The sequence below is a fragment of the Mustela erminea genome, chromosome 7, assembly GCF_009829155.1.
Source record: "Mustela erminea isolate mMusErm1 chromosome 7, mMusErm1.Pri, whole genome shotgun sequence".
NCBI lineage: Eukaryota > Metazoa > Chordata > Mammalia > Carnivora > Mustelidae > Mustela > Mustela erminea.
In genome coordinates, this window is record NC_045620.1 from 245402 (window position 1) to 270732 (window position 25331).

At 66.7% G+C, this 25331-nt stretch overlaps 2 protein-coding genes across 10 annotated transcripts; both read left to right on the plus strand.

Annotated features, from left to right (window-relative positions):
* The first annotated feature begins 219 nt into the window (after positions 1 to 219).
* ZNF512B (zinc finger protein 512B) lies at positions 220 to 11150 on the plus strand. Of its 3 annotated transcripts, XM_032353502.1 has the most exons (18): positions 220 to 298; positions 2185 to 2310; positions 2629 to 2771; positions 3117 to 3245; positions 3360 to 3697; positions 3734 to 4033; positions 4116 to 4342; positions 4456 to 4527; positions 4627 to 4773; positions 4938 to 5062; positions 5134 to 5226; positions 5437 to 5535; positions 5618 to 5788; positions 5930 to 6124; positions 6371 to 6472; positions 6756 to 6818; positions 7277 to 7375; positions 7642 to 11150. In XM_032353502.1, the coding sequence occupies exons 2-18, from the start codon at positions 2187 to 2189 to the stop codon at positions 7891 to 7893; spliced, it is 2679 nt and encodes an 892-aa protein (XP_032209393.1). In that variant the 5' UTR covers positions 220 to 298; positions 2185 to 2186; the 3' UTR covers positions 7894 to 11150. The 3 variants fall into 3 exon arrangements, with proteins under 3 accessions (XP_032209393.1, XP_032209392.1, XP_032209394.1); XM_032353501.1 differs by having other exon boundaries at positions 3360 to 4033; XM_032353503.1 differs by lacking the exon at positions 220 to 298 and adding an exon at positions 514 to 649 and having other exon boundaries at positions 3360 to 4033.
* Positions 11151 to 11237: 87 nt separating this feature from the next.
* Positions 11238 to 23123, plus strand: UCKL1 (uridine-cytidine kinase 1 like 1). Of its 7 annotated transcripts, none has more exons than XM_032353529.1 (15): positions 11238 to 11521; positions 17066 to 17256; positions 17472 to 17578; positions 17694 to 17864; positions 17950 to 18021; positions 18961 to 19150; positions 19239 to 19300; positions 19988 to 20004; positions 21741 to 21839; positions 21980 to 22073; positions 22172 to 22234; positions 22330 to 22452; positions 22536 to 22643; positions 22716 to 22872; positions 22957 to 23122. In XM_032353529.1, the coding sequence occupies exons 1-15, from the start codon at positions 11253 to 11255 to the stop codon at positions 23034 to 23036; spliced, it is 1803 nt and encodes a 600-aa protein (XP_032209420.1). In that variant the 5' UTR covers positions 11238 to 11252; the 3' UTR covers positions 23037 to 23122. The 7 variants fall into 7 exon arrangements, with proteins under 7 accessions (XP_032209420.1, XP_032209419.1, XP_032209426.1 ...); XM_032353528.1 differs by lacking the exon at positions 19988 to 20004 and adding an exon at positions 21100 to 21119; XM_032353530.1 differs by lacking the exon at positions 19988 to 20004 and adding an exon at positions 21100 to 21119 and having other exon boundaries at positions 11354 to 11521; positions 22187 to 22234; positions 22957 to 23123.
* The last annotated feature ends 2208 nt before the right edge of the window (positions 23124 to 25331 follow it).

Here is a 25331-nt window from a genome sequence, read left to right on the forward strand (position 1 = left end):
CGGCCCCCGAGCTGGGGGCCGGGGGCCGGGGGCCGGGGGCCGGGGGCCGGGGGCCGGGGAGGGGTCGGGCCGACCGGCCCCCTCCCTCCCGGCCGTTCCTCCCCGTCGCGGAGCGGCCGCAGGAATACCGCGAGAGTTCGCCCCCTCCCCCCCACAGTAAAACTGTCAAAGGTGGGAGGGGCGGGAGCGCGCATGTGCGCAGCGCGGCGCGCAGCCTGCGCCGCCCGGACCCCGCGCCCCGCGCCCAGCGCCCCGGCCCCGGCCCCCGCCCCGGCCGCCGTCCCGCTGGGCGCCGCAGGTAAGCCCCCGGCCGCGCCCCGGGCCGGACCCCGGGGCAGCCCTCGCTCGGCCGCGTTCCCGACCCTGACCCCGCGCACAGGTCGGTGGGGGGGGGGGTGTGCCGGGCCCGGAGCCCCCGCCCGCCGCCCACCACCCCCTGCGGCGCCCGGACACCCCCGCCCCACCCCACCCCACCCCCACGCCCAGCGCCGCGCCCCGCGCCGGCGCCGCGCTCCTGCCTCCTCCTTCTCCAGAAAAAGTCGCCATTTTGGTTCACTGCCTTCGCCCCCCCTTGCCGCCCCCCCCGGGGCCCGCGATCGGGCCCTTTCGGGGCCAGGCCGGAGCCCCGCACCCGGGCCGCAGGTGACAGGTGGGTGGCAGGGCCGGCCTCCAGGTGTGCGTTCCCTGGCCAGCCTCATCCGTGCGCCCAGCCTGGGCCGCGGTCCTGCCGCCGGCGTTGCTTGGGGCGCCCCCTCCCCCTGCGAGGGTCCCACCTCGGCGACCCTGTCCGGCCCGGAGGCAGGGTGCAATCCCTTTTCCTCCTGTTGTTCAAGTGACAGGTCTTGGGTAGAAAGAGGGTGTCTGTCTCCTGGGGCAGCCCTGGTCCCAGCCCCCCAACTCTGAATTCTCCCCCCAAGCTGGAAACTGGAAAGTGGGTTCTTGGCAGGCGCCCACACCCCAGGCTGCTGGAGTCCTCAGGGGCTGCGGTGCTCCGAGGCTGGCAGGTGTCCTTTAGAAGTCTCCGTGTGAGGACTTCAGAGAACTTTGCTTAGGGCCGGGAGACCCGTACCTCCACCCAGGCTTAGGAGGTGGCGGGCAGTGACTGCCCTTACCTTGACCTCAGCCTTTGGATCCCCTCTAGGCCTGGAGTGCTTTCCCATCTTCTCTGGGAACTGCCAGAGGAGGGACCCCCTGTCCACGCAACTGTCCCCAACCCCCTTCCTGTGGCTTTGGGTGTCCCTGTGGGAGGATCGAGTAGGACCTAAGCTCAGAGTCCCTCCCCCTAGCTCTCAGGGTATGTGGTCCCCCAGCAAAACAGGCCTATGGAGGCCCAGCCTTGGGCAGTGGGGTGTTCGCTGTGGCCAAAGGTTGGCGGTCTCTGGAGGAGTGGTACTGGTGGGCCTGTAGGTGGGGGCCAGGGAGGCTTTTAAGTGGGGAGGTGGGAAGGAGGTCAGCCAGGTAGGGGGTTGGCTGAGGGATTCCTGTTGGAGACAAGGTTGAGAAGAGGGTCCGTGGGATGGTTTGGCTGGCATGGGGACCAGACCTGGGTGCTTAAAGGGTGCTCTGTCCTTGATCTGCCCCACACGCCCCTTGGGAAGTCACTAATTTAGGGAGTAGGCTAGGGGTCCTCAGTGCCCATCTTGGCCATTTTCCATCTGTGTCCTGGAAAGAAGCATCGGGGGGTGCCCCCCCCCCCCGGTGGGGAGGCATTGCCTCCGGTCTGGGTGAGGCTGTGGAGGAAGGTGTCCAGAGTCCTCGGCCAGCACAGCATTTGGGCCGGTGGCCGTACTGGAGTCATGCTTGGCTCTTCACCTCTTTCCTCCTGAACCTTCCGCCTCTGTAGGGACCACCCCTCGTCCAGTAGCAGGTGTGATCCTTGGCACTCTCTGGGACTGTGTGTCTGGGGACAAGGGAAGTCTGTGGGAGCTGATGAGGGTCAGGGTTAGATGCTTCCAGGCTGATTGTGCCTCCTGCTTAATATGGGGGGACCTCATCTGGGCAGCCCCTCCCCTAAACCAGAAGCCTCCACCATCTGCTTTCTCATGTGGCCAAATACACAGGCGGGCAGGCACTGCTCTCCTGAGCCACAGAGGGGCCTGTCTGGGGGCGGTGCTCAGGGCCAGCCCATTTCACGTCCTGACCCGGGCCTGGTAGGCCTCACAAGTCTGTCCACTTGCTGTGCAGAGATGACTGATCCCTTCTGCGTTGGAGGAGGCCGCCGGCTCCCAGGGTCCACCAGGAGTGGACCTGGGAAGGATGGAGGTCGAAATGAGGTCCGACTTCCTGTGCTCCACGACCCACCAAAGTTGGGTAAGAGGGGTCAGGCCAAGGTCAAGTCTAGGCGATCACAGGCAGCCAGTCCTGGGTGTGGGATCTCTCACTGGCTCCCAGCTCCCCAGTGGTCCAGCTCCTGGGTACTCAGCTGAGCTGCCTGGGCACCTGAGGGCCTTCCCAGGGTGGGGGTAGCCTGGGCCCCTAAATTCTTGTCCTAGGATGACCACAATCTCCCACTCCCCATGCTTCACGATGGGAGAAGCAGGGCTTACTCCAGGCCTGACCAGCCCCGTGGGTGGCAGGCAAGGCTGTAGGAAGCACAGCTTCCAGATCTTGGCACATAATGTGTTGCAGGGATGCCGGTGGCCCGGGGTGGGCAGACAGTGTCCAGCCAGGCCCCACTGTGCTTTGACCCGGGAAGTCCAGCCAGTGACAGGACCGAAGGGAAGAAGAAGGGGCGTCCGAAAGCTGAGAACCAGGCCCTCCGAGACATTCCCGTGAGCTCCCTGAAGGCCGGGTGGGACTCGTGCTGGGATCCGCCTCACAAAGCTTGCTGTGCATCCAGCCCCACGCCCTCCCCACCTGCGGCAGAGGGTCCCTCCATGCTTTAAGGCTTCATGGTGTGGCCTGGGACCTAGTGGACCACGTCCATGGGGCTTTGAGAGCTGGCCCAGTAAACCGTAGCTGCTCGGAGTGGCCTGAATCTCGCTGCGGTCCTGAGCTGGAGGGGCTCCTGCCGCCTGTCTGCCCTGCAGGCCTGAGGAGGGTGCTGGGTCTGGGGCTTGGCTTGGTAGAGGCCCAGCTGGCTGAAGGGTCAGCAGACTCGCCTTTTCCATGCCCAGCTCTCCCTGATGAACCAGTGGAAAGACGAATTCAAGGCACACTCGAGGGTGAAGTGTCCGAACTCCGGCTGCTGGCTGGAATTCCCCAGCATCTACGGGCTCAAGTACCACTACCAGCGGTGCCAAGGGGTAAGGGACCATGGGGTAGGCAGGAGGAAGAGGCTTGGAACCTGCCCTGCCTGCGTAGGGTGTGTGTGGACAGTAGCCTCCGGCCGCCCCCCCATGCCTGCCCTTTCCCTTCAGGGCGCCATCCCAGAAAGGCTGACCTTTCCCTGCCCCTTCTGTGAGGCCGCCTTCACCTCTAAGACCCAGCTGGAGAAGCACCGCATTTGGAACCACACGGACCGACCCTTGCCTGCGCCCAAGCCTGGGCCAGTGAGCCGGCCAGTCACCATCAGCCGGCCCGTTGGGGTCAGCAAGCCAATTGGAGTGAGCAAACCTGTCACTATTGGCAAACCTGTGGGTGTCAGCAAACCCATCGGCATCAGCAAGCCGGTGACCGTCAGTAGGCCTGTGCCGGTCACCAAGCCGGTGACGGTCAGCAGGCCTGTGCCGGTCACCAAGGCTGTCACGGTCAGCAGGCCTGTGCCGGTCACCAAGGCTGTCACGGTCAGCAGGCCTGTGCCGGTCCCCAAGCCAGTGACTCTCAATAAGCCAGTGCCAGTCACCAAATCCGTGCCGGTGACCAAACCGGTGACCATCAACAAACCGGTGCCAATGACAAAGCTTGTGACGGTTACAAAACCTGTGCCAGTCACGAAGCCAGTGACGGTCAGCAGGCCCATTGTGGTCAGTAAGCCCGTGACGGTCAGCCGGCCCATTGCCATCAGCAGACACACACCACCTTGCAAAATGGTGCTGCTCACCAAGTCTGAGAACAGAGCTCGAGCCACCGGGAGGAGCAGTGGTAAGAAAAGGTACGGGCTCTCCTCCTGGGTTGGAGGTGGCACCAGGGCCCAAAGGGGGCCCTCCTGCCCCTCACCAGCCTGCTCCCTGCAGGGCCGCGGACAGCCCGGACGTGTGCCCCATTCTGCCGAAGCAGGCGAGGCCGGAGAACGGAGAGTCCGGCGCCTCCACCGCGGGCCACAGCTCAGCCTGCCCCCTGAGCACAGACCCCGGCGGCGGCCCCCTCTCTCTGGGCAGCAGGCTCTTGGGGAGCAAGGAAGCCCCGAGGGCCCTGGGCCCCATGTCCCCACCTGAAGAGGGAGCGGAACGCACAAAGCACAGTAAGAGGAGAGCCGGGGGGCAGGGGCTGGGTAGGGCGGCCATCGACTGGCCCAGGCCTCCCGATGGTTATTTGACCAGAACCTTGGTCCCTGTCTTCTCTCCCCCGAGTCAGGAAGGAAACAGAAAACGCCCAAGAAGTTTACGGGGGAGCAGCCATCCATCTCAGGGACCTTCGGACTCAAAGGTAGGGCCATGGCCAGTTGGGCGTCTGGGCCTGGGTGCACACACAAGTGTGACTGCACCTGTGGCTCACAGTTGCCCTCTCCTGTGTGTGCGCACGCAGGCCTAGCCAAGGCAGAGGACAAATCCCGCATGCACCGTGTCAAGAAGCAGGAGGGGCCGGGCCCTGAGGACGTGCGGAAGAAGGTGCTGGCTCCCGCTAGCACTGTCGGCAAGGACGCGCCGGCCCCCGCGGCCCACGCAGCTCCAGGTCGGGGGGCTGCCGGGAGGTGGGGCCCAGGACAGATCTCGACTCTGGGGCAGATCCTGGACCCCAGGGACTGGGGGCTGAGCATGGACCGTGGGTCCTGTGCTTGGCATCCAGGGCATCCGGGAGCCCCCACCAGTCCCTGAGGCCCTGGCCCTGCCCCACAGGTGGCCCTGAGGAGCAGTGGCAGCGGGCCATCCACGAACGGGGGGAGGCCGTCTGCCCCACCTGCAACGTGGTCACCCGAAAGACCCTCGTGGGGCTCAAGAAGCACATGGAAGTGTGTCAGAAGGTAAGGCCACCCCGGGGTCCCGGGCAGGGGGCGCTCAGAGTGCGTGTCTCACGGCAGGGACGTGTCTACAGCTGCAGGACGCTCTCAAGTGTCAGCACTGCCGGAAACAGTTCAAGTCAAAGGCCGGCCTCAACTACCACACCATGGCCGAGCACAGCGCCAAGGTACGCCCGGGCCCGCCGATCCCCAGCCCCCGCGTCCGTCCCAGCCCACCCCCCCGCCCCCGCCCCTGCCCCTGCCTGCTGGCTGCTCATCACCACGGGGCCACAGAGCTCAGTGGTCCCCGTGCCTGACCGTGGGCATCAGTGGCCCTGACCCCCGGGGCAGGGACTGGGGCCCTGGGGGGGGATATTAAGGCTGGGCCTGCCCCCCAGCCCTCGGACGCCGAGGCCTCGGAGGGGAGCGAGCAGGAGGAGCGGGAGCGGTTGCGCAAGGTGCTGAAGCAGATGGGGAGGCTGCGCTGCCCCCAGGAGGTCAGTCGGACAGCGGGGGTGGGGCGCATGTGTGGGACGAGGCCCAGCCTCTCTCTGGCCGCTTACCCTCACCCGACCCCAGGGCTGCGGGGCTGCCTTCTCCAGCCTCATGGGCTACCAGTACCACCAGCGACGCTGCGGGAAGCCGCCCTGTGAGGTGGACAGCCCCTCCTTTCCTTGCACCCACTGCGGAAAGACCTACCGCTCCAAGGCTGGACACGATTACCACATGCGTTCAGAGCACACGGCCCCGGTGAGCAGCCCCCCGGTTGGCTCCTCCCTTGCCGGGGGGCGGCATACATGAGAACTTGTGAGCCTGGGACCACGGGGCCTCTGTGTTTGCCACGCGTGGTCCACAGGCCCCGTGGCTCACCCCAGCCTCCCTGCGCTACAGCCACCTGAGGAGCCCGAGGACAAGCCCCCTGAGACGGAGGACTTGCTGGGGGTCGAGCGGACCCCCAGCGGCCGCGTCCGCCGCACGTCCGCCCAGGTGGCTGTGTTCCACCTGCAGGAGATCGCGGAGGACGAACTGGCTCGGGACTGGACCAAGCGGCGGGTGAAGGATGATCTGGTACCCGAGACTGCTCGGGTGAGTGGCCGCCAGGCCCCCAACCCCCGTCTCTGAGCAGGACGTGACGGAGCTCCGGGTCCCCTGTGACAGCCTTGCCCGTGATCTGGGGCATTGACCGACTGTCCATGTTGAAGTCTCCCATTTGTGGAGGGCATAGTTGAGGTCCTCAGAACAGCTTGGGTATTGGGCCAGCTCTGAGCTGGCACTCGGGAACCCCCGTCCCAGGCGTGCGGGGCTCACCGCAGTGCACACCTGTGTTTACAGCTCAACTACACTCGGCCCGGCCTCCCCACGCTCAACCCCCAGCTGCTAGAGGCGTGGAAGAGTGAAGTCAAGGAGAAAGGTCACGTGAACTGCCCCAATGATGTGAGTTGGGGCAGGCTGGTGGGGTAGGGACACTGGGATTCAAGGACAAAGAGCCCAGGTGTGGCCCTGGGTAGAGGCCCTCCACGGTGGTTTACCTCTGGTCCCTGGGCCCCTGCAGGGTCCTTCGGAGGAGAAGTCCTACCTGCCCGTACCCGCAGATTCCTGGGGTCAAGCCCCATGCTTCCCCAGAGGAGCCCCGTGTCCCCTGGGCAAGGGGTGCATGTGTGCTTGTGTGGGGGCATCTGCTGGGAGACCCTCTCCCATGGTTGCCTCCTGTCCCCAGTGCTGCGAAGCCATCTACTCCAGTGTGTCCGGACTTAAGGCCCATCTCGCCAGCTGCAGCAAGGTCAGTTTCCAGGGCCTTTCTCAGGGTGATGGGGTGCTCGGCACTCCCAGCCAGCCCCTAGAGGTCCCCCCACCTTGTGAGTGTGACCCTGCCCCCACGGGGCAGCCGCCGCCGCCTCCTTCGGGAGCCCAGGGACTGGCCAGTGCCTGATGGCCCACCTGGCCCAGGGTTCTCCAGCCCTGTCCGTGAGTCAGTCCACTCCCAGTTGTTCTGCCCACAGGGGCTCCATGTCTGTCAAGGTGTAATGGGCACCTTGACCTGGGCTTGAGGCGAGGGGCCCTCAGGCAAAGGCTGCAACCCCTCCCTGGGGCATCTGCCTCTTCCCAGACGCTCTACATTCCTTCCCTTCCCTTAGTGGGGGCAACTCCAGGGTCCCTGAAGCTCTCTGGAGCTTCTGGTCTTCAGGGGTTGGGGGCGGGGTCCAATCTCTGGGGGGCCGGCCTGTCCTTGCCTTGCAGGGAGACCACCTGGTGGGGAAGTACTGCTGTCTGTTGTGTCCGAAGGAATTCAGCTCTGAGAGTGGCGTCAAGTACCACATTCTCAAGACCCACGCGGAGGTGGGACGGGCGGAAGCCCTGCAGTGCCTACAGGGCCTGGGCGAGGCTGGGAGGGGGCGGCGGTGGCAGCCCGGGTTGAGAGGGGCTCCCGGCTTCCCTGGAGGAGCAGAGAAGCTTGGGTGCCCCTCCCCCGGCAGCCCGGGCAGGAGGTGCCCCTTTGGGCGGGAGCTGTGCCGCCCAGCCACCCTAGCGCCGCGGCCTGCCCTGCCCCAGGGCTCGGCACCCTCCTGTCGCGGGGTCTGCATTCATGCTGTTTCTCCTTCCAGAACTGGTTTCGGACTTCGGCAGACCCACTTCCCAAACACAGGAGCCAGGACTCCCTGGCGCCCAAGAAGGAGGAGAAGAAGAGTCTGGCGGGCGGGAAGAAGCGAGGCCGAAAGCCCAAGGAGCGGACCCCGGAGGAGCCCGCACCCAAGATGCCCCCCCGTCGGGATGACTGGCCCCCAGGAGGCAGAGACAAGGGGGCCCGGGGCTCCACTGGCCGGAAGGTGGGAGCCAGCAAGGCTCCTGAGAAGTGAGCATGGTGGCTGGCCGGCGGGTGGGGCCTGGTCCCCTCACTGGGCGCCAAGCCCACTCTGTTGAGGGTGGGGGTAGCCAGCTCCAGCACCTCTGTCCTCCTGTTCTCCACCCCCCACCCCTGCCTATTCATCTGTCCAGCGGAGGCAGCCAGTCCCTCTCTCCTTCCTGAAGGTGGCCCTTCCCCGGTGCAGGCTGCGTAGGGCACACGTGGGTAGGTTCCTCGAGGGACGGCCCGCAGCGGCAGCAGACGGGCGATAGCGGGGAGGCCGGAGGGGCGTTCGTGGGCCTGGCGGAGCCGGCGGCCCTGGGGGGCAGGAGGAGGGTCCGCAGCTCAGGCCCAGGGGCACGGGCCAGCGTGGGGCGGGCAGATGGCCTTCACCACAGGAGCTCTGTTCCCATCTGCTTTCTCAGGCCCAGGCCTTGGGGGTCGTCGGAGACCCGTGGCTCTGGGCTGATGAGGGCACCCGAGCAGGCTCCCCTCTCTACCCGACACTGGACCCCGGGACCCCCAGCTACCTCCCAGGACAGACCCTGAGTCTGGCTGCTACCGTGCTGACCTGACGGCTTGCCCCAGGGTGGCCTCCCTTGTCCTCCTGCCTCTGGTCCCTCCGCTCTGTTCTCTACCTCTCCGGCTCCCTCCCCCGCAACCCTTTGCTGTGCTCAGGCCCCGGTGCTGCTGGCCCCTGTCTGTCTTGGTGGGTGGAGGCGGCCCCCTTAATGGAGGGGACTCTCTGCCATCCCGGCTTCATGGGTGCTCCCTGCCTGGGGCGAGGGGGGGTTCTGGTCTGACCTGCGGGACTGCATGGGCAACGGGTGAGGGGGCCACTTGGGGCACAGCTTTGCCTCTGCTCTCCAGCTTCGCCAACACCACTGGTCTAGGTTGGGGCAGTCCAGTGGGTTAGGGATGGGCCAGTCTAAGCTCTGAGGTCAGACTGGGGCCCACAGGCATGTGGGGTGTGGAAGTGGGGCCAGCTTTGAGGAGTGATCCCTGCGGGAATCAGCCTTCTGTCTGCTGGTCTGGGTTGGCTTGTGGCTCCTGTGGGAGTCCCGTTCCCCATTTTTTACCTGCCCTTTTGTTTCTGGTTGTGTGGTCTTTTGATATGAGAGCTGAAGGCCAGGGAAGGAACTCGGCCAAGGTCACGTTGTGTTGGCGGCAGCTCTGCAGCTCTTGCGTTGGGCCCCAGAGGGGATGGCGAGGTCTGCCGGTTGACCGGGGTTCAGGCTGGAGTTCAGGGCACCCAGAGTTGGTGGCCACACTGCCTCTGGTTTCCTCCCTGGGCCCCACCTTCCAACTTTGGCATCGTAGGGAGGAGGAAGGTACTCAGAGCCACTGGGTTTAGACAAGAAGCTGTTTCCCACTGAGGGGTGGGGGTGGGCTGAGGGCTCGGTCTGGCCGATCCTGGACGATGTGAATTTTGATATTTGCCCGTGTGCGTGTGTCTCCTGGGTGTAGTGGATGCCAGTCTTGTTGCTGTGACAAGTAACAACCTTTTTTTTAATTCTGTTTTTTATACAAAAACACAACAATCTGACATTTTGGTGCTAAGGGTTTCCTGGTGCCGATGGTAGATCTGGGGGCTAAGGGGGTGTCTCTCCCCTGCTCAGGGAGGCAGTGCTTACTGGGCACCTCTCTGCCCCCCGACCCCCAGCTCCTGTCCTCACCTAGTCCCAGGAGAGGAGGAGCTCCCAGTCGGGCTCAGCTCTCCTAGCTCTGCAGTAGGGAAACAGGTTCCGGGGGACCTTTGGGGTCCATCGTGCTGCCTGTGTCCAGCTTCTTCCTGTGGCCCAAAGGCTCTGACTTGGGCAACCCTGGCCTGATGTGCTAGGGAGGGGGTGTAGAGACATGAACTAACCCCCAATCACACTCACCTTGATTTGATTAAAGGGCGAGGTCTGGGCTGGCAGGTGTGATCAGTGTCAAAGGTCAGGGGCGGGCAGCTTGGGCAGGGTTTTGAACTGCGTGGGCAGAAGGGTTTTCTTTCCCGTGTACCTGGGTGTCACGATGGCATACAGCTGGTGGGGGCAGAGGTGGGGTCAGGCAGCCACTGCAGGGGCAGCCTGGGGCAGGGAAGGGGGTACAGGTGCTGCCAGGAGCCCCAGGTGCATTTTGTCCTTGTCACCAATGGCTGGAGGAGGTTGGACCTCAACATCTATGCTGGGGACAGCCGCCCACCCCAGCCTCTCAGGTACTTGGCCCTTGGGGAGTGGGGGGCTGGTTTTTTGCTAGGGGGTGAGTTTCCAGGTCACCCCCTGGGTCCACAGATGGGCCCTGGTTTGGGAACCCAGCTGTGACACGTGGGAGGAGGTGGGGTCCTGGGTAACTTGATGTTTAGCACTTTAACCCCCTTCTTTGTCTTTAAAGTGGGTGTGGGGAGCTGCTGCCAAATGTGGCTGTTGGGTTGGACCCCTCTCCCTTCTTTCCTGCTTCCTATGCTCCGGTGAGCGGCAGTGGTGAGCTGGTCCACAGAGCCCGCCTCCAAAAGGGGCAGAGCCCTGGGGGGGACGGCGCTCAGCAGCCTTGATTGACACCTTCAGTGAGAGGGACTGGAGTGGCAGCTCCCACCCCCCCACCCCCGGGCATGGGGGGCATGGACCCTGCCCAAAACTGAAGCCCAGGGCACAATGCCAGGTCCCTTTCTGAAGATCTACCTCTGGCCCAGCCCACCCCCTCCCCACCCTGCCCTGAGAACAGGAAGGGGCCGACTCAAGGGGCTGACACTTAACACAGAAGCAGGGTGCACGTTTGTTTGCTTGTGCAAAGGCAGATGAGGGTGTATTCCTGGTGTGACCAGTGGCCCAGCCCTGGCCCCCGTCCTGTCCCTCTGGATCAGAAGGGAGAGAACGGGGGCACCCTGGCCCGTGGAGGGCAGGGCTGTCCCGGCGTGTCCAGGTCGGTGGGCCCCAGGTGGCTTGCCCTGGAGGCCTGGGGTTCAGGGGGCCTGGCCCGAGCCTCTGGCCCGACAGCCACACATCCCTGTGTTTTGGGTTTCTTGATGCCAGTTCTCCGTACATAAGTGCATTTTGAAAGAGAGGTTCCAGCTATCACTTGTAACCATATATATACATATATATTCTATCTACAAAGTGTTTATTTGCAAGATGTTTTGACGGTGAGCTCGGGCCCTGCCCGCCTTGTGACCATCTTGTCCCCGGTCCTCGTCCCCGCCTCCCCGGCCCCGAGTGGTGCGGGGGTGGGCCACCAACTGTATGTATTAAATATGACTGTATCAAATAAATGTTTATTGACTTTTTTCCAGAGGCTTTGTGCGGCTGAGTTTGTGGTCAGGCTCGGGGTGGGAGTCCTTCCCCGCGCAGGACGCCCGCGGGGGGCGCGTGAGGCCGGACTACGAGTCCCGGCATGCACAGCCGTACGGCCTTGTGGGACTTGTGGTTTGCAGGGCGCGCCAGCCAGCGCGTGGTGCAAAGCCCGGAACTACGACTCCCGAAGGCCTGCGCGGCCGGCCCCAGAGCCCCGCCCCGCGGCCGGCAGCCTGCGGCGAGGCCTCCGAGCTCCATGGCGGCGCCCCCGGTCTCTGGCGAGGCGCCCCGCTTGCCTCCGGCGCCCGCTGCGGCCGGAGACGGGCCCGACCGGCCGCCGGAGAGGAGCGAGACCGCGTGCGAGGACCGGTAGGCGCGGCGCCGAGCTCGGGCTGGGGGCCGCGCACGCCCCCTCGCGTCCGCCGCGGGGCCGTGGGGCGCTCGCTGGCCGGCGGGGCTCTGGGCGCGCGAGGGCGGCGGGCGCCCGCGGTGGGAGGGTCCCGGCCGGGCGGGGACACCGAGCGTGCACCGCCGCGCCCGGGGGTCCGCGCTCGCGGCCAAGCCTGCGGACAGAGCGGCTTCTCCGGAGGTGGCTTCGGGGTCGGTCCCGAGGGGCGGGAGCGTGACCTGGCGCTCCGAGGGGGGCCGGCCCTGCCTCCGCTCTGCTCCACGCCAGCGCCCACGGCTGAATCCGGGGTGCCTTCGGCCTGCCCCCTGCCCCCGGTGGGGCCGCGCCTCGAGGCTCGGTGGAGGCTCTGCACGAGCCTGGAGTGGGAGGGCGGAGCGGGGCCGGAGCCGCCCGTGACCCCGCCCGTGACCCCACCCTTGACCCCGTCCGTGACCCCGCCCGTCACCCCGCCGGTGACCCCGTCCGTGACCCCGCCCGTGACCCCGTCTGTCACCCCGCCCGTGACCCCACCCGTCACCCCGCCGGTGACCCCGTCCGTGACCCCCTCCGTGACCCCCGCTGGTGACCCCGCCCGTGACCCCGTCCGTCACCCCACCCGTCACCCCGCCAGTGACCCCGTCCGTGACCCCACCCGTCGCCCCAGCCGGGGAGGTGGAAGGGGCCCAGAGGGAGCGGGGGGCTCCTGCTTCTGGGTGGGAACTGCCCCGGAGGAAGGCTCGCGACAGCCCCGGGGTCGAGGGCTGGAGGACCTCTGGAGGCAGAAGTGCTGTGTGCCTGGGCTCCTCCAGGATGGTCTGGGGGCCAGGGGCGCCGCTGTGTGGGCAGGGAGAGGACCGAGTGAGGGGCCGCCCAGAGGGGGTGCACACCTTCCCGGCCCAGAGCGACTAGATGGTGGCCCGGGGTGGCTGAGTCTCGCAGCCCTGAGCGGCTCGGCCAGGCTGAGTCAGCCCCAGATAGGAGAGGGCAAGGCTGGAGGCGCCCTGGAGAGAAGCACTCCCTGAAGACATGGGCCGGTGGCCGCTGCGTCGGGTCCCCGCCCCGTGTGCAGAGCCAGGAAGTGGGCACACGTGCCCGTCATGGGACCCGGGGAGCCAGAGGTCCGAGGAAGGGAGCCAGGGCCCGGCAGCGGCACTGTGGACTCTGGCGTGCTTCTCCAGAGGCCCCGAGGGCGTCCGTCCTGGCACTGCCTCTGGGCGCCCCGGTTACTCCCCAGTGCTGGTATCCTGAGCGCTGCCCCACAGGCCCCACAGGCCCCACACGCCCCCCGCGGGCCCCAGAGCTGGTCTGGTCGCATCCGGGTGTAGGTGCCCGTGCACGGCGGCTGCATCCGTGTGCTCCGTCCGCCGTGCCGTTTGTGTTTTGTCTCTTTGCTCCCTAGAGAGTCAGGGACCTCGGACACCTTAGCACTGGGCATGCTGGCAGATAAGTGGGCGTTTGGGGGAGGACGGTGAGCCCCTCAGGCAGTCTCCTGGTGCAGTCCAGGTGGAGATGGGTCTGAAGCTGTGGCGGTGGACGGAGGCCAACCGGACCCGTCCAGAACGCAGGATCAAGCCGTTTCTGCAGGCAGGTTTCCAGGGTGGTGGGGGAGGGGTCATGCAAGTCTCTGGAGCCTGTTTGAGCCCCTGTAGGGCTGTAGCCTCCCGGCCCCCCCGAGTTTCTCATCTGTCCTGAGAAAGCCCTGATACCTCTCTGGCCCTGAGCTCGTCTGGGGTTCCTGGGGCCGGGGCCCAGTGGATCAGCACCTCCCTCCTCCCTCTGGCCTCTACTTACTCATCCGGCAAACTTCCCTAAAGCCGGGCAGGGCGTCGGGCACCAGTGGCCAGCTGTGCTGCCCTGCCCGGGACGGCTCCCACCTCCGAAGTGTGTGCTGGGGGCCAAGCTCTTGTGGGCAAAGATGGAGAGTTCTGTCCCGCTCCAGGTGCCTCTGGACAGGGAGGCAGACTCACCCTTCTTACCTGGGCGGCCGGGAGAGGCTGCTCCTGAGGCAGCTTCCAGGAGTGGCCCCTCTTCGGGTGTGGGAACCCCACATGGAATTTTCTCTTCCCTGAGCCTCCGTGTCGTTGGGAGGAAAGCTGGGAAGGAGGCTGGGGACTTAGGGACGCAGACCCTCGACACTCGGGCTGAACCCTTTCTCCCTCCTGCTGCCAGGCTGGGGACCGGCTGTGTCCCGGGGCTGACGCTGAGCTCCACGTGGCCTTGGGGACCGGCTGGAGCCTAGCCCTGGAGGGAGGGAGGGGCGGGCTGCTAGAGTTTCAGGTTGTTTATGCCTCTAGAAGGCACCTTGGGGCCGAGGGTGTGACAGTCAGCAAGGCTTGGCTGCGAGAGGGTTTCCGGGTTTTCCTCCCGCGGAGGGTGAGGAGGGGGTTGGTTCTCCCGTCCCAAGCCGGCCTGGGGTCTGGAGATTCTTGCCCTGGTGTTCTGGGGGTGGTGCACCACGGTCCCCAGCAAGCCTGGGCCAGCAGTATACCCGCAGGCGCACAGGAGGGGCAGTTCACACCCAGGGCTGGCCTGAGCTCGGCCAGGGCCCCACAGCCGTGTTCTTTCCGGCAGGGTCAGTGCTATTAATACCAGGAGAGCTCACAGCCCCCAGCCGGGTGAGCCTCTTAATGCCTGTGGCCTCAGCCTCTGAGGCGGCGGTGGGTCCTTTTCCTTCTGCACGGGGCTCTTGCAGCCCGTACCCTAGCTCCTCATCTGCGGGGCCGCCGGCCCACCCATGGGGGGGCAGTTCAGGTGGCCCCTGAGCTGTCCTGGGGGGCTACTGTGGGCCTGAGGGACACAGTGGAGGTGTTCCTGTACACACCTGGGATCACCCTGCTGTCCGCTGTCCCGTGACCCAGACATGAGCAGCCCCCCAGCTTACCCTGGCATCAGGATCTCGGGGTGCTGGGCCCTTGGAGCAGAAGGCAGGTGAGTGGCAGGTGTGTGGTCTCCCGTGGCCGTGGCGAGGCGACTGCCTCTGCTGGGTCTTGGCCGCCCGCAGCCCCGTGCGTCCTGTGTCTAATCGACATCAGGAGTCCAGCAGGCCAGGTGGGTGCTCTGGAGGGCCCAGGCCGGGCTGGCCCCAGAGGGGCTCGTTTTGCTTGGGGCTGTCTGTTACAGGCGAGTCTCTGTCCGTTGTGGCCCCTAATCCTTCGGTTTGAAGTTACCTTTTGTCGCCGTAACCAGACGCACGTCGTCCACCTGGGGATTGGGAAAGGAGATCTTGGGTGCGACATTCCCATTTCCAAGGTCGTGTCGTGAGAACGTGGCGTGAGGCTTACTCTGAGGTCACAGCGAGGCTTCCTCCCTCGCTCCCAGAGAGAGCCGGGGCTTTGGAAAAGGCAGTGGAGCTGGGCTTGGCTGCATACCCAGCCTGATACCGTTCAGACCCATCACACGCCCCAGATGGGGCGGGTTTCTGGCAAAGCTCTCTCTGGCCTACTTTCCGCTCTTCCTGGCGCGTGGGCGCTCTTCCCGGGGACAGTGTCTGCCCCGGGCGGTCGGCAGCAGGAGCCTCAGAAGTCGTCAGTGGTCGTGGCCGTCACTGCCTCCGCAGGACAAGGAACACTCACAAATAAGGATTCAGAGTGTCCTGTTGGAGAGGCCGGGCCACTGCCCTGGGGTGAGAAGCAGGGCCCGTGGCGGACTGCGCGGCCGGCCGGCCCGGCTGTGAGGGACGAGTGAGCTGCCGAGGCCTCCTCCTTCGCAAGCCGGGTTGTCCACATCAGAGTTTTCTCCCAGAAGGCAGAGGGGAGGGGGGCGGGGGGCTGGACTTTGTTTTCTGCCCCCCCCAACCCCGTCACCTCCAGGGCCACCGTGGAGCCCTCTTGCTGCCGCCGGGAGGTCAGTGCCTTGGGGAGCCTGTAGGCCCTGTGTCGTCAGAGGAGTGTTTCCAGTGCCTGGAGACGCCCCTGCGCGTTCCCTCCTGCCCCCACCCCTGCCGTGTTCATCTCCGGCTTAACTGAGCAGGAATGTGGGGGCACCCCCGGGGCAGCTCCATGCTGGGCAGAGTCCCCCCCACACTGCTGGGTGGCAGTGCCTGACTCCAGAGCTGCACAGGTGACCCCGAGCACACAGACTGGCCAGTTACGTCTGTTGCTGTCCTGACAGCACGGAGCCACGACGGCCCTGTGTCGTCTGTCCCCCGGGATGGTGCCACGTGGTTCTGTCCCGTGATGCCTGGTGTCTCGCTGCTGGGACTGGGCCGCAGCTGTTCTCGCGGCTCTCAGGTGCTGCTGGTGTGACCTGTCTCACCTCCAGCTTTGACAGGTTCCTTCCACTGCCTCCTACCCCCAGACACACAGGCACACCGTCCTCCTCGCCCTGGGAAACAGCCGGGACTCCGGGAGGGCTGCGCAGCGGGAACATCGCGTTCCCGAGGTGGAGATGCCGGGGCCGTTCCAGACGCAGGAAGGCTCCCCCGTGGCCCTCGGCGGCTGGCGTCGCCCTCGTGGGCGGGATTCCTGGCACCCTGTGGCCTCGCGCTGCTGGGTGTCGCAGGCTTGGTCTGTGCTTATAAGACATTCGAGGCAGCAGGATCCCAAATCCTCGTCCCCGGGGCGGTCGTGTCGGTGTCTTGTTCTGTGTGTCCTGTCCCGCTCGCACACTCACACGAAGGTGTGTGCAGGGAGCCCGCGAGCTCTGACGCCTGCAGAGCGGGTCCGCGAGGGGACGCTGGGACCAGCCCAGCCCCTCTCTTGTGCGGGGCTACGAGCGCCTGCTCTCCAGCTTGTTCTGGCCGCGTGCGTCTCCACAGCAGGCTCTCGTGACCCAGCCCGTCCGCTCGGACTGAGGCGGACGTCTCGCAGATGCTCGCTCCCCACTGGGCTGCTCGGCCAGACTGAGCCGCCCCAGAGCTGTCCCTGTTGGGACTGAGGCGTTGGGCCTGCAGTCACACCGAGCCCCTTGTGAGCTGCCGGGGACGTCAGCCTGTCACCGGGCGCGAGGGGCACAGCGCAGGCCAGTGCAGGGCTGCCAGTGCCTCCGCCAGGTGGGGTTTCCTGGTCGTGGCTCTTGGGGACGTGTGCTGTCTTGGTCTGCGGTGTGCGGGACAGCAGGAAGCAGAGGCTGCTCTGCGGGTCTCCGAGCCCAGGGTCTCTCTCCTGCACCCATGGCCTCCACCAGCCTGTTCGGCTTTCCGGTCAGCAGTCTGTCTGTCTGGGAGCCTCTCCCGGTGCGCCCCGCAGGGTGGCAGGGGTTGGGTCTTCCGGAGAGTGTTGTGGGAGGGAACACAGTCCTCGATGGGGTCCTGACTGGCCCTGCTGTGCCTCTCGCCCTTTGAGGGGCCCCGGGTGGCTGTCATTTCCCCCACTGCCATTTGCTGTCCCTCTGGACGCGTGTGGACAGTGACCAGCCCAGGCCAGGAGCCCCGTGGATGGGCTGCCGGTGGCTTTCCTTCGCACCCCCCGTCCCAGAGGAGTCCGCCCCGCTTGGCGGGCCCGGGTGCCTGCGTCAGGGATGGGCCCCGGGGGGGATGGCGGCGCGGCTGGCCTGGGGCAGAGGCAGGCGTGTCTTCCCCTCTGCAGCAGCAGCGCCGAGTCCTTGGACAGGCTCCTCCCGGCCGTGGGCGGCAGGCGCTCACCCCGGAAGCGCACCACCAGCCAGTGCAAGTCGGAGCCGCCCCTGCTGCGCACCAGCAAGCGCACCATCTACACGGCCGGCCGGCCGCCCTGGTACAACGAGCATGGCACACAGTCCAAGGAGGCCTTTGCCATCGGTGAGCAAGGCGGGGCCTGCACCAAGTGCCCGGCACAGTGCTGCTGACCTGAGCTGCCACGGGTCGCTGGGCGCCGTCGTGGAGAGCGGGGAAGGTGGGGGGGTGGGGGACGCGGCAGGCAGAGTGTCGGCGTGTGGGGGGGGCACACCCCTGGAGCCAGGCTGGGGGGCCGGCCCTGCCGCTCTTGCTCAGGGTCGCTGTGCCCCTTTCCGCAGGCCTGGGAGGCGGCAGCGCCTCCGGGAAGACCACTGTGGCCAGGATGATCATCGAGGCCCTGGACGTGCCCTGGGTGGTCTTGCTGTCCATGGACTCCTTCTACAAGGTGAGGAGCGCGCCTGTGAGTGCAGGCCACGCCCACAGAGGGCCTGGTGGCCCCACCCCGGTCTCCGGCATGGTGTGGAGAGGCCCACAGAGCCCCCTGATCCCTCCTGCCGCAGGTGCTGACCACACAGCAGCAGGAACAGGCCGCCCACAACAACTTCAACTTCGACCATCCAGACGCCTTTGACTTTGACCTCATTGTGTCCACCCTCAAGAAGCTGAAACAGGGCAAGAGTGTCAAGGTGCCCGTCTACGACTTCACCACCCACAGCCGGAAGAAGGACTGGGTAGGCCTCATGGGCTGGGGCTGTGCGCGCCCGCCTGGGAGCACAGCAGGCGCCGCGGGCGACCGGCTGCACCATCCCTTTGCAGAAAACACTGTACGGGGCAAACGTGATCATCTTCGAGGGCATCATGGCCTTTGCTGACAAGGCGTTGCTGGAGGTGAGGACGGGGCTCAAGGCTCACGGTCTTGCTGGGGATGTCCGTCCCTGCTTCTCCGTGGTTCTGACCCTAAGTTCGCCTCCTCCGAGCCGGCCGAGCCGCTCGCTCCGTCCCATCCCGGTGGTGCAGTCACTGTGTGTTGGGTGGGGAACAGCCGCTCCTTGGAGCGTGGGTCAGTGACATTGGGTGGAGCAGACCCACCGCTCCCACAGGCAGAGTGCAGTGCCCTGGGCGGGAGGCGGCCTGCGGAGGGCTCACTCTCAGCTGTGGGTGCAAAGCCCTGGGCCAGTGCCTCGACCTGTTCTCATGCTTCCTCACCCTCTTGTGTGAGGTGCCTCTGCGGCTCTCGGGTCCCTGCAGTGGCTGCGGTCAGAGTGACCTCTCTGAGGTCAGAGTCCACACTGGCGTGCACGTGTGAGCGCTTGCGTGGGATGGAGGCAGCCTCCTGGGTCGGTGCCTTCGGACCCCCGAGAGGCGTGCACAGCAGCAGCCTTCCCGCCAGGCCCTGCTGTGGGTGGCTGCCTCTGCCACGCGCCCTGAGAACCAGGAGGGAGGCCTGTGCTTTGGTCCTTGTTCCTTGTCGTTCTGAGGCCAGTAAGTTTGGGCTCAGGCTCAGGGAACCTTGTTGACTACCAAGCAACTCTCCAAGCCCAAGTGCTATGGTGGGGGAGGTGAGGCGGGGACAAGTCCCTGTGCCCTGGCACGTGCAAGGGCATGTGGACAGCTGGCGCCCCACGGAAATGCTGCCGGCTCCCTCCCGCCTGTGCAGCCAGGGTCCGTCCAATGCCCTTGACTGAAGCCCGGTGGACAGTGGCCCGCCCCCGCCGAGTTCCCCACGCCTGTGCACACTGCCCGCCAGACCTGCAAGCTGCCCCGTGGGCCTGGTGTGGTCCCAGGCTGGTGCGACGCTCTGCTCAGCACCTCGCCGTCCCCGTCCAGCTCCTGGACATGAAGATCTTTGTGGACACAGACTCCGACATCCGTCTGGTGCGGCGGCTGCGCCGGGATATCAGTGAGCGTGGCCGGGACATTGAGGGTGTCATCAAGCAGTACAACAAGTTTGTCAAACCCGCCTTCGACCAGTACATCCAGCCCACAATGCGCGTGGCAGACATCGTGGTGCCCTGGGGTGAGCCTGCACACCCGCCTGCTGTTGGGCGCGTGGGCAGGAGGGGCCTTGGTCCCCTGCGTGACCCTCCTTGCCCGTCCTGTCCCAGGGAGCGGGAACACAGTGGCCATCGACTTGATCGTGCAGCACATGCACAGCCAGCTGGAGGAGGTGAGCCAGCTGGGCCAGGCCCTTGGGCCCCTGCAGCCCCCCGGGCCCTCTCCCAGCTCCCCGACTCCCCTGCTGCCACTTGCACCGCCGTCTGCCCTCCCCCGCCCCTGTGTGTCCATTGTCCTCTGCCCTGTTCCGGCGGCCGGTGCCCCGGGCCTGCTCGCTCAGCCCCAGCCCTCTGTGTGGGCCAGAGACCGCGTGGGGTGCCTTCTGGGCCTCCTGGCCTGAGCTGGGCCTTGAGTGGAAGGGTGCGCTCCTGTCCCTCCCAAAGCTTCAGGGGACTTTGGGGTTTTAACGCTGAGTTCCACATCCGGGGCGCTCCAGGAGGGTTGCCCCAAGCTGAAGTTACGTGCCCTGGGCTGGCCAAGGGTCCTGCCCCTCTGGGCAGGCTTCATAAGGGGGTGTTGGAGGCCTGAGGAGCGGGGCCCCAGGAGCCCAGGCTCGTCATGCCCCGTCCGGAGGGTGCCCAGGCTACGGGCCGTAGGAACGGGCACCCTCCGGTGCCGGGCGGCTACCTGGGACTGTCCCTGGGGACGGAGGCAGGTCCTTTCCCGGGCGGGTGGGCCTGGCGGGTTGAGGCGCACAGTGGCAACGGGCTGTGCTGTCCGGCGACGGCGAGGTGAGCTGCGCTGCCGCCGCTGACACACCGCCCCCATTCCCTTGTGTCTCCCCGTGTTGCCGCCGCAGCGTGAGCTCAGTGTCAGGTAAGACTTCCCAAACCCGTCTGCACCGCCGGAGGCACTTCCAGCATCCACAGGCAGCTCGGAATTTGGGGTGTCACCTGGGCAGGTGGGAGGGTCCTCTGGTGTCACGCCCATCCCCCGGGGTAGCCCCGCCCTGGGCAGAGAAGGATGGCTTGGTGGCCCCCCACCCTGCTTTTGTCTGTCTTTGCTGGTAGCCGAGGAAACAAAGGCACGGAGAGGTTAAGGCACTTGCCCCGGATCACACAGTGCCCGGACCCTGGTCAGACCTCTCTGGAGGCCTGTCCCCCACATGGGGGGCTGGCTGCACGGGGTCTGCTGTCAGAGGGCACCGCTGCCCCGAGCCGGCACGGCTGGGCCCCCCCACGTTAGTGCTCAGTAGGCATGTCCCTCAGCAGCCAGAGGGTCCTCTGCCAGACCTTAGGCTCCAGCCTGGATGCCCCCAGACGGTGAGGCCCCAGCCCCCGACCCCGTCATCACGCTGGCCCTGAGAGCCTGGGGGAGCTCTGGACGCCCCAGGAGAGAGCGGATGGAGCGCCCACCCCACAGAGTGCCCCGCACTAGTGACCTGCCCGTAGCCGGGGCTTTCTGTGGAACCGGGGATAGTCCGGAGAGTCGGTTCTGTGAACGGGAGAGTCCCGTTCACGCTTGGGAGCCCTGGAGCGGGTGCCCTGGGAACGGGCCCTGCAGCGCGCTGCCCTCGCGCTGCCCTCGCGCGAGTCACCGCTGGGCTTTCATCCAGACGGAGGCACCTGCAGGGCTCGCCCTGCCGGGTCCCCTGGGCAGCCCTTGTCTTGAGCATCAAGTTTCCAGGGTGGCAAACTTGAAAGAACACCTCAGCGCGGGGGCTCTCCACGTGCGGCCAGCCCAGGAAGTGGGACTGGCGGGCGGGCGGTGGGGCCCGGCAGCGGGGTGTGGGCAAAGCCTCCCGGGTTTCCCTGCCACCCTGCCACCTGCCTCTCCTCGCCCTCAGGCCAGCTGGTGGCCCCGGGGACTCGCTCCCTTGCTCAACGGTCTTTTTCTCTTTGTTCTCTTCCTCGTAAACCCTTGGGTTTCCTGCCCTGTTCCCTCCCTGAACACTCTTCACCTGGCGAGCAGAGGAAGCTGCGCTGGGATATGTGAGGACAGAGTGCGCGCTGGTGGTGCTGCCGTGCTGTGTGCGCTGGGGGGCGGGGGGTGCTGCTCCCGCTCGCCCCGCCCCGCCCCCCGCCCCGCCCCTGCCCTGCCCCCTGCGCCCCGGGGGAGGGGGTGCTGCAGCGGGGCTGGCCCCGGAGGGGGCCGGCTCTGCCCGCGTCCCCTGTGAAGGGGCCCCGCCTGCCCTGGAGGGGAAGGGTCAGGACGAGGCTTGGCCCCGAAGCTCAGCCGTTCCCGAGAGACCGGTTCTGGGGTTGAGGACCCGCCGCCCATCGTGGGGGCGGAGGTTCCTTCGCTCCCGCTGCCTGGTCCCCTTTGGCTTCCTCCGGGCCAGCGCAGGAGGGGCTCCGGGCTCGGAGGGGAGGCTCGCGGCCCAGGCCGTCGCTTTCCCTGATGGTCAGCCGCTGCTCAGCCTCCGCCCCGCGGGGGTCCTCGGGCCGGGGCCCGCCCTCCGCAGCAGCCCCCGGGCGGCGGCGGCCCCCACCTGCACACCTCACTGTCCCCATCACGTGCGCCCCGCCCCCACACACAGTGTCCGGCGTGGGAGGACGGGGCTCCGGGAGGCGACACCCCTTCTTGAGTCCCCAACCACTTTGCGTTCCCAGGGCCGCGCTGGCCTCGGCGCACCAGTGCCACCCCCTGCCCCAGACGCTGAGTGTCCTCAAGAGCACGCCGCAGGTGCGGGGCATGCACACCATCATCAGGTGAGGGCCGTGCGAGGCGGGGGGGGGCCGTGCGAGGCGGGGGGGGGCCCGTGCGAGGCGGGGGGGGCCCGTGCGAGGCGGGGGGGGGCCGTGCGAGGCGGGGGGGGGCCCGTGCGAGGCTCAGCCCGCGCGTTCCGCAGGGACAAGGAGACCAGCCGCGACGAGTTCATCTTCTACTCCAAGCGGCTGATGCGGCTGCTCATCGAGCACGCGCTGTCCTTCCTGCCCTTCCAGGTGCGGGGCGGGCGGGGGGGCGGGGGGAGGCGGGGTGGGGGTGGGGGGGAGGCGGCGGCTCCCCGCGCTCAGCAGCGCCCCCCACGCCCTGTGCGCAGGACTGCGTCGTGCAGACCCCGCAGGGGCAGGACTACGCGGGCAAGTGCTACGCGGGGAAGCAGGTACCCGCTGGGGCGCAGCCCGGGGACACGGGGTGGGGCGGCCCGGGAGGCGGGCGGCCCGGCCGGCTCAGCGCCCCCCGCGTGCGGGCCCCCAGATCACCGGCGTGTCCATCCTGCGTGCGGGCGAGACCATGGAGCCGGCGCTGCGGGCCGTGTGCAAGGACGTGCGCATAGGGACCATCCTCATCCAGACCAACCAGCTCACCGGGGAGCCGGAGGTGCGGGCGGCGCTGCGGGGCCTCGGGGGGCGCGGGAGGGGGCAGCTCCGGGTTGGGACCGGCCCTGACTCGGCGCCCCGCAGCTCCACTACCTGCGGCTGCCCAAGGACATCAGCGACGACCACGTGATCCTGACGGACTGCACCGTGTCCACGGGCGCGGCGGCCATGATGGCGGTGCGCGTGCTCCTGGTGAGCGGCCGGCCGCGGGGGCCGGGGTGGGGGGCAGGCCGGGTCGGCATTGACCGGCCCCTTCGGGCGCAGGACCATGACGTTCCGGAGGACAAGATCTTCCTGCTGTCGCTGCTCATGGCAGAGATGGGGGTCCACTCGGTGGCCTACGCGTTCCCGCGAGTGAGAATCATCACGACGGCGGTGGACAAGCGCGTCAACGACCTTTTCCGCATCATCCCTGGCATCGGTGAGGCTGCCCGGGGCTGAGCAGTGGTGCCCCACGGCCTGCCGGGCCTGAGTCCCCACCACAAGGGCCTCCTCCTTTGCCCAGGTAACTTCGGTGACCGCTACTTTGGGACGGACGCGGCGCCCGATGGCAGTGATGAGGAGGAAGTGGCCTCCGCGAGCTAGCCGCCCGCCTGAGCCTTCCCGCCGTGCCACCCCCATGGCTCTTGTGCCTCAGGGCCCTGTGCGCAGGGATGTAACTTATTTTAATTAAGAAGGATGTTACCGCTGGAACTTACTCTATACATTTTATAAAATAAAGTTTGGGAAAAGGAAGCCGTGCCTGGTCAGCTGGGGGCACTCACTCGGGTGCTGTCCTGCCTGAGACCTGGGCTCGCGGAGTATCCCCAGCGCCCAGGCTGCAGGGCCCCACGGGGAGGGAGGCAGTTGAGCTCAGAAGCTCTCCTTACCCGGCGCAGAACTTGCGATCCTGCTCCTGCACTGGGCTTTCCCTAAGTCTGGGCTCAGTGTCCGTATTTGGGGGGTAGAGCTGGGGCCCACCGCTCCTGGTTCTGCTAGATGGGCCCCTTGGTGGCCCCCTGGCCTGGACCTAGGGCTCTGGGTCTCAAGAGGCGGCCTCTGCAGCCACCCACCACCCCCGCCCCCACCGCGAGTTTGCACAGTGCGGGAACCAGCGGAAATCAGCGTGTGGGCGGCTGTAGGAGGGAGTGGCGGGTTGTCCCTGCTGCGGGCAGGAGCCTCACTTGCAGGGGAGATGGCCACACAGTGTCCACGGGCCAGCCGTACCGTTCAGGGCCAGAAACCCACCTCCAGCCTTTATTGCTTTTGCAGCTCCCCCCAGACAGCCTGTCTGTGGCAGATCTGCCCCGGGGTGGGGGGTTTGTGCACGGTGCAGAGCTCCGGGCTGCCGGGAGTGGGCAGTCCTGGCTCCCTACCCCCCTGTCGTGCAGACCTGGGTCTTGCCTCTTTCCCGCCCGTCTGGTCTCCTTGCACGCCCCCACACCCCAACAAAGGCCATGTCATGGAAAAGCTCGCGGGGGCGGGGACAGGAAGTCACCCGGTGGGGGCCAGGCCAAGGGCAGGCAGACATAGGCAGGAGGCTTGTCCAAGGGGTGGCCAGACACCGGGGGCAGAGAATCCACACAGGGCCCAGAGGTCAGCAGGAGGAACTTCTCCTGCGGAAGCTGGTGAGTGGACCCCTCCCCCACGTTCCAGAACCCCTGCTCCCTCTGTCCTGGTGCCGTCTGCTGGGAGCCTGGCCGGACCAGCTTGGGAGGGGTGCTGGGACCCTGAGGCTGGGAAGATGGCTTCCTGTCAAGCCAGGTCTTCCAAATAAGGAACAGTTACTGAGGAGCGGCGGGGGTGGGGGTGGGGGCATCTGGATCACACTTTGGGGGCCTCCCCAGAGTCCAGCCAGGGGCCGACCAGCTCCCTAAGAACCCAAACCCACAGATGCACGTGCATGAACAAGCACCAGGCACAGGTCTCACGCGCTGTGGCCCAGAGGCCCTCACCCAACTCAGCCACCACCTCTGGGGGAGGACAACACCGGGCCCAGGGCAGAATGGGGAGGCAGGAGGCCTGAATCAGAGGATCTGCCCCCTCCGGCTCTGGGCCGCTCATCTGAGGCAACTGGGGGAGGCTAGGCCACAGGCTAGGGGACCTGTTGAGCCCATTTCCTGCTAGGCCGCTGCGGTGGCAGAAGTGGGTCACTCTCCAAACAGCGCTGGGAGAGGGTCTTCCAGATGCCGACGGAAGGAGGGAGCAATTGCTCCGGCCCCTGGGAGCCTCCTTGTCCCAGAGACAGGCCTGGAAGCAAGATCCAAGACTCCCCCGGGGACACCCAACACAGCTCACGGGACACATCAAGGGACTGCAGCGTGGGGAGAAGGCTTAGGCGTGGCCCTCCAGGGGTGGACAAGCCCATCCCTGGGGAACTCTGGCTACTCGCTGGGGGTTGGGGGAGGGGAGGGGCAGGCACCTGGGGGAGCAGTTGAGGGGAGCAGGGAAGACAGAGCTACAACCTGGACACAGCCTCAGAGCCTGGCAGGGGAAGAGGTGGGTGAGGTGCAGACCTGGAGCCCACCCTAGACGCTGGTCCAGAAGCTCCCACAACACACCAGCCTGCTGAGGGCTTTGCCTGCCGTCCCTGGGTAGTGCCTCCAGGACCGGCCAGCCTGAGAATGGTGTCTCCAGGGTCAGTCTCAGGTTCGTCAGTCCGTGAGGTGCTACCCCTTCCCCTGCAGCGGCCGCCACAAGGCGGAAAGGGAAGCTTGGGGTGTGCCCCTGCCGGGAGACGGAGCCCCAGACTGAGCGCTGGGGACATACGGTTGTCACGCCAAGTGGGGCAGGCCATGCAGGCCGTCCGTAGGGGCTGGGGGCTGGCATGGCCAGGGGAAGGACTCCACCCCTCCTGGGGCCTCAGTGGGCCGCCTGGAGTCGGGACACATGCTGGAAGAT

Coding starts and splice junctions, on each gene's coding strand:
- ZNF512B (XM_032353501.1), top strand. CDS start 2,187: ATGACTGATCCCTTCTGCGTTGGAGGAGGCCGCCGGCTCCCAGGGTCC. Junction 2,311..2,628: donor CCACGACCCACCAAAGTTGG/GTAAGAGGGGTC, acceptor AATGTGTTGCAG/GGATGCCGGTGGCCCGGGGT. Junction 4,528..4,626: donor AGGGACCTTCGGACTCAAAG/GTAGGGCCATGG, acceptor GTGCGCACGCAG/GCCTAGCCAAGGCAGAGGAC.
- UCKL1 (XM_032353528.1), top strand. CDS start 11,253: ATGCACAGCCGTACGGCCTTGTGGGACTTGTGGTTTGCAGGGCGCGCC. Junction 21,120..21,740: donor AGGAAGCTGCGCTGGGATAT/GTGAGGACAGAG, acceptor TTGCGTTCCCAG/GGCCGCGCTGGCCTCGGCGC. Junction 22,644..22,715: donor TGGCGGTGCGCGTGCTCCTG/GTGAGCGGCCGG, acceptor CTTCGGGCGCAG/GACCATGACGTTCCGGAGGA.